Source organism: Mirounga angustirostris, unplaced genomic scaffold (genome assembly GCF_029215605.1).
Source record: "Mirounga angustirostris isolate CCGP_5_RB_7025 unplaced genomic scaffold, mMirAng1.0.hap1 SCAF_9, whole genome shotgun sequence".
Taxonomy (NCBI): domain Eukaryota; kingdom Metazoa; phylum Chordata; class Mammalia; order Carnivora; family Phocidae; genus Mirounga; species Mirounga angustirostris.
The window spans coordinates 73170222-73178357 of record NW_026991717.1 but is presented as its reverse complement, the minus strand read 5'-3'; the positions used below and the strand labels follow the sequence as shown (position 1 = coordinate 73178357).

Below are 8136 nucleotides of genomic sequence, written 5' to 3'. Positions count from 1 at the left end.
CAAAGAGGTTTTAAAATTAGATCATGATTTAAGAAAGGCTACTCATTTCAACCATATAGAAGAACAACCATTTTTGGGGGGAAAAAAAAAAAAGGTTTGAAAAAAAACAGCAACCATTTTTCTCTATTGCTGATGTCAGGTTGGGCAAATCCTATCTGAAAAAGTTCTGGGTTGTCTTCGTTCGTTTTGTATCAGTCATAGTCCCTCTAAAGATCTCTAACTCTCACTCCAGAGAAATCTTGTAGACAGGCTCCCCCAAATCTCTTAAACACTTCCCTCCCCCATAATTCCAGTGAGACTAAGTTCATTCCAATCTCTTGGTTAAGAGGTGGCTCATCAGGAGTGATTGACCAAAAAATAAGCAATCCTTCCCAAGGAAAGCAACTTTCCTTCCATGCCACTCCCCCTAAAATCACTAAGATACAAGAAAAATTAGACCAGGTAAGGAGGGAAATCTGTTTCTTGTGAGGATAGGAACCAGCAGGTCCAGGATAAAGGGAACTCCCAAGGGGAATTAACACCTTCTGAGCACCTACTAAGTTGGCACAATCCATGCCCTCAAGGAGCTTGCAGTCTAGTGGGGAAACAAAGATGTAGTTATTTTAATTATAAAACCATGAAGTGCTAAACAAGATAGGAACAATCTACCCTGAGAGCATAAGTGATTCATTCATGATTAGGGAATGAAGGTTTCTGGCTTTGGTGCTTGGCTTTATACCTTGGCTTACACCTTATGATTCTGACAGAATAGATGTAATGACTACAGCACGATCAATATGGGAAAATAAAATTCAACTAGAACACACAGGGCAGGGGGCGCCTGGGTGGCTCAGTTGGTTAAGCGACTGCCTTCAGCTCAGGTCATGATCCTGGAGTCCCGGGATCGAGTCCCGCATCAGGTTCCCTGCTCGGCAGGGAGTCTGCTTCTCCCGCTGACCCTCCCCCCTCTCATGCTCTATCTCATTCTCTCTCAAATAAATGAATTAAATCTTTAAAAAAAAAAAAAGAACACACAGGGCATCAGATGTAGAGCAAGATGTGGCAGCGAAACTTAAACAGGATCAAATTGGGAAAGGGCTTAGTTCCACACCTAAGTACATTGCAATTATTGGTGGTAGAACAGGGGCCTTTCTGGCAACATCAATACAGTTTGGAGGCACACATCTACCAGGAGCCCACTTAAAGACAGGGAGTTGCTCAAGCAGTTAAAACAGAATGGAGAGAATGTGCAGGATGTTGAGAATTGACTGGACTACAAAATTAAAAACGAAGTGTCAAAAAAATGACATTCACCCTGTCCAAGATCCAATTTATAGGGATTTTTTAGATAGCCATTTAGTGCCCCCTGGTGGATAGAAGAAACCTTCCCAGCTTCAAGGCATTCACACTTCCCAGCATTAAGATGTTCCACCTTGTTCTAGCCAAGTTGATATTGAAACTATCCAGACTCCTCCTAATCAGCCTCTGCAGAAATCTCCACATTCAGATTACAAGGCACTATTCTAGTTGAATCTAGTTAGAGGACAGATAGATCCCGGAATGCTTAACAAATGATGCAACAGGAGACAGAATACACGAGCAAATGCTAAAGTGGTCAACACTGACCTGAGAATTCAGAATACAAAGCCATTTGAGAAGTGGGGTAAGGCTTCATGCATATATAGGTCCCTCATTTCTTTAACCTAAGATTACTGAAGAGAGCACCTAGGTCAGAGGCAACCATAAAATATCCTGTGAACAGAAATGAGTGGTACAATAAAATATATAAAGGTTTTGATATTTAGAAATCCTGTAAGTGGGTGCCTGGGTGGCTCAGATGGCTAGGCCTCTGCCATCAGCTCGGGTCATGATCCCAGGGTCCTGGGATAGAGTCCTGCATCAGGCTCCCTGCTCAGAGGGAAGCCTGCTTCTCCCTCTGCCCCTCTCTCTCTCATGAATAAATGAACTCAAAAAAAAAAAAAAAAAAACCTAGCCACTCTCTAAAAAAAAAAAACCTGTTAAGTAATAAAGACTGGAGCAGGGCCAGGGGGCTATGTAGCACCCAAGAATTTTAAGACCAACCTCACATTAAGAATATAAAATGGAATAATCGGTTATTAATGTGATCAAGTACTAAACTCAAGATACTAAATCAGTGAAAACCAGTGAAGTCCTAATTAACAGTATGATTCAAAATGAGTTAGCTGAGCATATTAAGTGGTCACCATGTGGCTACAAAAGATAGCATAAGCTTAGCAAACTGCTGCCTTTTCCCCTCATTTTTTGAGCTTACCTTGAGGTAAAGACAAGAAAAGCTACCCAGACCCCAAGCTAAGACTCCAGTGCTGCTGGTGCAGGTAATTCAGCTGCACGTGAAGTTTAATCAGGAGTGCACACTGACGTGCTACTAGAGCACTCTCATCTGGCCATTCTTTCACATCCCAGACTCATTCAGTGTACCTCTTGAATGCCAATCAGGCACCATGCTACCCAGAAAACTCATCAGTCTCAACTAAATACACAATGTTCCTCTTGTAATTTTAACTCCTACTCCTTAATTGGTAAGTGAGAACTTCCCCTCCACAACACCAGCACTTCCACAAAGGAGAATTAACAGCCATCTGGGATCTAAGAGAAAATAGGAAAATAGATAAATAATCCTTACACCCAAAAGGCCAAACAAATTTTTATTTTCAAAAACAACTTTATTCATGACACATATTAAAAAAAAAACTCCCACCCCCTGGAAATGAGCTAAAAAAATAAACAAAATCCACCTCCCACCTCCCTGTTCCCACTTCCTCCCATTCCCTCCAAATAAAAGGGAAAAAAAGGCAAAAAGGAAAACAAAACAAAACAAAAAACTGAAAAACAAAAAACGCCCCCAAACCCCCCAAAACAAGGTAGTGCATTTCCCCAGGGGGTAGGGGAATTTACACTGGAGCCGCTGGGAGCGGAACGGAGATCTTCCGGCTACAGAAACCTGCAAAGAAAGACACTCAAAACAGAAAAAGAAACACAAAAGGAAACAAAAGAGATCACCAGGCAATCTGGAGGGGCAGGGAGCCGGAAAAGAGGGGTGGGGTGGGTGGCAGATCTGGCAGGACAGGAGCAGGTGGAAGGGACTGTGAAAGTTAGGGAGAAGATGGAGGGAAGGTAACAAGCAGAACAGTTTGGTGTCCTTCCAGAGCCCTGGGTAAAAAAACCCCTCCTACCACCCATGCCCACCTACCCTTGAGCAGCCCCCAAGGGGGTGAAGTGGGACAGGGAAACAAGGGGAGCAGCTTGCGCAGTTGAGACGTGTCCATGGCGAATCCCCAGAGTGAATGAGCAGCCCCCTGCCCCACTCCCTGGGCCTTCCCCTACTCCCCAAAGCAGGTCCCTCCTCAGCAGTTAGTTATGGGATTCTCCCCCCTTCCACAGTATATCTTTTTTTTTAAAAATATTTTTTTTTCCATCAAGGTCATCTTCTGTTTTTCTTTTTTTTTTTTTAATTCTTTTTTTTTTTTTCCTTCTTTCCTTTTTTCCTCTCTCTCCTCCTAATACACACTTTTTTTAGTAAGGGGAATACCATGATGTCGCTCTAGCCCGGCCCCTGGAAGAAAGAAGGAGAGTTAGGTGTTAACATGATCACTTAGGAGTTCAGCACAAGCCCCTCCCCGTGGGCCCTTGCCCCAGTTACAGTGCAGGGAATGGGGGAAAGAAATTTCCAAGTATCCTAAAACTGACCCCACAATCCCAGAAACTGTGACACACCTGGCAAATAGGAGGGGGCAATTTAACAGAATACCTTGCCAGAGGCAAAAAAGTGCATCTGAGTTATAGGGGCAAGAAAATGGACTCATTATTTATCCAGTTTCAGTTCTTCACATCTCTTAAATCCCAAGCCTTCACCATCAGATCCTCCCTAATTCCTGGGAGCAGATAAGTAAATCTTAAGAAAAGCCAAGGTCTACATGCCTACTCTGTCTATTTAAAGGCAGAGAGATGATAGTAAAGCAACATGGGCACCACACAAGGCCCAGAGAGAAAGTTAACCTTGCAAAACACTGGTTCAGTTAAAGAGTAAATATCTCAGTACCCTCCCACATGGCTGTTGAGGAGGATCAACTAGCCTCTGGTATTCTTCCAAGGGAGGTTCAATCTTCAACCCCTCCTTAACCCTGGGAAAAGTAGCAAATGTCCAAGCAGTGCCTTCACTACTCTGAGACCGTTCTTCCTGGCCTGCTGTGTAAACACCTTCACTGCCACCAACTCTCAAGGAAAAAAAAAAAGGCTGGGGGAAGAAGCATCTCTCAGAATAGAGTGGAGAGATCCAGCCCTTATCACCAATTCCTGCTCCAGAAAACGATGATGAGACTGGCCTCCTGGCCTGGCCTGCAACTACCTTCCTCACCCTGCACAGGCAGGAGACCAAGTCCCTGGAGACCAAGGGGAGGGTAAGTGAGGGAGGTTCCTCAGATCAGGAAAGAAGGAAACATACAGGGCTCATGGGAGGCGGGGGAGAGGAGCAGCCCATCTATCCTGACCTGTAGACGCGACCCCGGGGCCTGCTGTTAAAACCACTGTAGAATCGAGAGCGGGAATTGTTGTAGTTGGTGGTCCGGGCACGGTATCGGGCTCGTGGGAAACCCCGGTCTGTTGTGCTGATGCCTGGTCTGTTGGTTCGTTTTGGGATCACCTGAGTGAGGGATGTACAAAAGAAAGCCTCAGAATAGGCCTGGAGTGTTTACACAGAACCAGAACAGCAATGGGCAATGGAGCTTACCTTGATTTGTCTTCCTCTAAACAGGGACTCATCTAAGGCCAAGGAAGTCCTCACTGACTCTTTGTCTGAGAACTCTATATATGCAAACCTGAAAAAAATAATTGTCATTTCATCTATCTGAAGTTACAAATAGCAGCTCACATGTCAAATCCAACTCGCAGGTATGCTCTGCTTAAGTAACAGCGTAGACACATTTTTAATTATTTGTCAAAAATTTGTTGAATGGAAGACTTCAATCCAAATTTCCAGCTACTCTTGGAAAATTATAAAATAGTTTACACACGGCCTGTATTTCCATACAGCAGAACCAGCTGGGGCTAAGCAAAAACTGTCCCTCCCTCTTCTAGTTCACGATCCCACCCACACTAGCCTTCCTCTTTACCTGTCTGGTCTCTGAGGCATTTACGTGCAACCAGATATATAACATTAATGCCCGAGCTTGTAAGATGAACACTGCTTATTTTAACTTACTGCTCAATATAAAACATAATTTATCTATTTCTAAAATATGATTAAAATGACCTGATTTTACTTCCCTACTTACCCTTTAGGATGGCCACTGAATTTGTCACAGAGTATGGTAACACGGTTTACTGAACCACAGCCATGAAAGTGTGCTTCCAGCTCTTCTGCTGTTGCACCATAGTCCACCTGTGGGGGTAGAGGCAGTCATGTTTCACAAGGACCCTGCCTAGCCTCTGGGCTGGGCCACCCATATACGACAAGACACATCAAATCTGGTTCTCTAAGAAACTAATCTTTTCTCTTCCAACTCCAGAGCCTCTGCTGATCACCATTACCTTTTACCTCCTCCAAACCCTCCCAATACTCCCCAAATCCACCACCTATCCTTGAGATGTTCCTTTCCCCAACCCCAATCAGGATCCTAATACATACATTGCCAACATAGATGGAACGCGCATCGGCCTCCATCTTCTCTTCAATGGACATGATCACTGGGCCAGCTTTGAAGAGAAAAGAATCAGGGGGAAAAAGCTGGTTTTCTACTTGACCAATTTTTGCACCACTACCACTACCACTAGAGTAAAGGAATGATTTTAGTTTGTTTTGTTCCCTGCTGTACCCGTTATCAAGAATACTGTTTAGCACACAATACGTACTCACTGAACATTTAACAAATCAAGCAACAGATTAACACATTCTTAAAAATCAGAGAAAACAGTATAGGAATTCCCTCCTGCCCCCAAATCAAGTCCCTGTTGAAAAGCTTTGACTGAAATCTTTTGAAAAGTGAACAAAATCAAGGGAACCCAAACTCAACATTTCTAGATTAAAGGGAAAGCCCCCCCACCCCCTGCAGTCGAGCAGTTTCTCTTAGGACTCCTAACTAAAGGGTCTCCAACTCAAGGAAGAACTATGAGACTTGAAGGTCAAATGCCAGTTAGCAACCTCCACAAAGAACAGAGGTGGACTAAAGAACAAAGAAGAACACATTTGTAAAAAGGACAAAGAAAAGCACAAGATTACCATCACCAAAATATAGGTTTTTGCCTCACTAAGGTCAGAGAAACACACAATGGACTATGACCGCAGCACCTGCCCAGTAATTGCTCAGACAAGCAGCTCCAAGGTCCCAAGCATCTAATCCCATACAACCCGTGCTCGCACAACCCTTCCAAGGACCCCGGGCTCCGCGTGCAACCGCCAGTTACTCACCATTGCCTGGAGGTGGACTCATATTCATCTGTTTCTCTACCTCGTTCTGTAGCTCCTTTAGCTTCTCAGCTTCTTCCTCCATCTCCCTGACTCGAGCTTTGATTGCTTCCAGCTCCTACAAGGAGTGGAGAGGATATGGAAAAGAGCTTAAGAGGAACCAACGCAAGGGCTGTGCCCTGCTCTCGGTCGGAGCGCGGCCCTAACCATGCTCGGCCATTTCCCTCGCCCCACGCGCGGGTCACGATGAAAAGAAAAGCAAGCTACCTTCCCTAGAGCAACACTAGGCACCCATAACGCCCGATTCAACCCGGCTGGGCCCCTTCTGGCGGTCGAGGATCCGTCCCCGGCCCTGCCCCAGCCACGTTATTCCCCGCCCACCCCCACCCCCCGCCTGCCTCCCGCTCGCCCGAGCTCTGGGCCTCCCATGACACGGCCGGGCCTGCTCGCTCGCCCTCCTTCCCTCACCGGGTCCTCAATGGCGCCGTCCCCCGGGTCACCCTCGACCAGTCCCGGCTCCTCCTCCTCCTCCTGGCTGCCGGGGGCTCCCGAGCCAGGCCCAGGGCCCGGAGCTCCCGGGGGGGCGCGGGGCCGGGGCGGCTCCTCTTCGGGCTCGGGCTCCGGCTCGGGCTCCAGCAGCAGCTCCTCAGGCTCCAGTTCCTCAGACTCCAGGCCGTTCCCGTAGTCCCCTGCGCCCCCCGGGGCCCCCTCCCCGGCCTCCCCACCGGCCCCGGGCACAAGATGGCGCCGCCGCCCCGGCCCGGAGCCCCGACCGCCCGCAGCCCCCGCTGCTGCTGCCGCCGCCGCCGCCGCCGCCATCGCCGCTCAGACTGGGGCCCGCCAGCCGGCGATTGGAGAACTGCGCCGGGCACGCCGAGGATTCATTAGTCTAGCAGCCTGCCCGTCACCATGAGCTAGGACTCCATTGGGGAATATTACTTGGCAATCAGATAAGACCCCACCCCTAAGGCGGGAATATTGCGCCAAATTCTCAAATCCCGGTAGGGGAATTCATCTGTCAATCAACATACGTCCCACCTCCTCTCGTCCTTAGGTAACAATACCGCCACGCTGTGACGACATTCCTGCTCCCCCACCCCGCCGCCTCCAGGCGGGTCCGCGAAGTATATGATGCTCGGTGATTGGCCGCTGGCTGGGCGACGGGAGAGAGCGAATCTTCCGATCGCCTCGCCGCAATGGCCGTCTCAGATGCCGATTGGCTCGTGAGATTCGAAGGGCTAACACCCGTTTCGTGACAGGTGAACCTTGCCCCGCAACGGACCGCCAGGCTTCCAAGCAATGGAAACCCGAGGTCACATGACTAGTCCTTAGGGGGGCCGCCATCTTGACACTACTGGTTGCCAACTAGAGAGCTGTTGGAAAGCAGAGGCCGAAAACATTGAGGCGGTTTCTGGAAACTGGTTTGCTGACCAGGAAGGGACCAGTAGATGGAATGTTGCTGGAAATGGAGGTTCTGAATGGAGCTCTCCAATAAGGAGCTTACTTTTCCCATCGAGGTTATTGGTACCAACATCCATCGGGTCTCCCAAACCAGAAAGCGGGGAGAAATCCTCACTCCAGAGCTACTAGTCCTGTCTGAACTGTCTTCCTTGCACAGGCCTACTTTCCAAGCCCTCTAACTTATGCCCCAGTTTCAGCCTGTTTCTTAGACTGTTTGCTACAGCCCCCTAACAGGTCTTTCAGATTACAGTGTC

At 47.8% G+C, this 8136-nt stretch overlaps 1 protein-coding gene across 3 annotated transcripts; it reads right to left on the bottom strand.

Annotated features, from left to right (window-relative positions):
- Positions 1-3376: 3376 nt before the first annotated feature.
- On the bottom strand, positions 3377-7255 carry PABPN1 (poly(A) binding protein nuclear 1). Of its 3 annotated transcripts, none has more exons than XM_064570850.1 (7): positions 6890-7255; positions 6425-6539; positions 5645-5712; positions 5292-5398; positions 4748-4835; positions 4463-4660; positions 3377-3574 (listed from the first exon to the last, which is right to left on the bottom strand). In XM_064570850.1, exons 1-6 carry the CDS (start codon positions 7238-7240, stop codon positions 4499-4501), a joined length of 891 nt encoding a protein of 296 aa, XP_064426920.1. In that variant the 5' UTR covers positions 7241-7255; the 3' UTR covers positions 3377-3574; positions 4463-4498. The 3 variants fall into 3 exon arrangements, with proteins under 3 accessions (XP_064426920.1, XP_045756510.1, XP_045756511.1); XM_045900554.3 differs by having other exon boundaries at positions 4509-4660; XM_045900555.3 differs by lacking the exon at positions 6890-7255 and adding an exon at positions 6689-6728 and having other exon boundaries at positions 4509-4660.
- Positions 7256-8136: the final 881 nt, after the last annotated feature.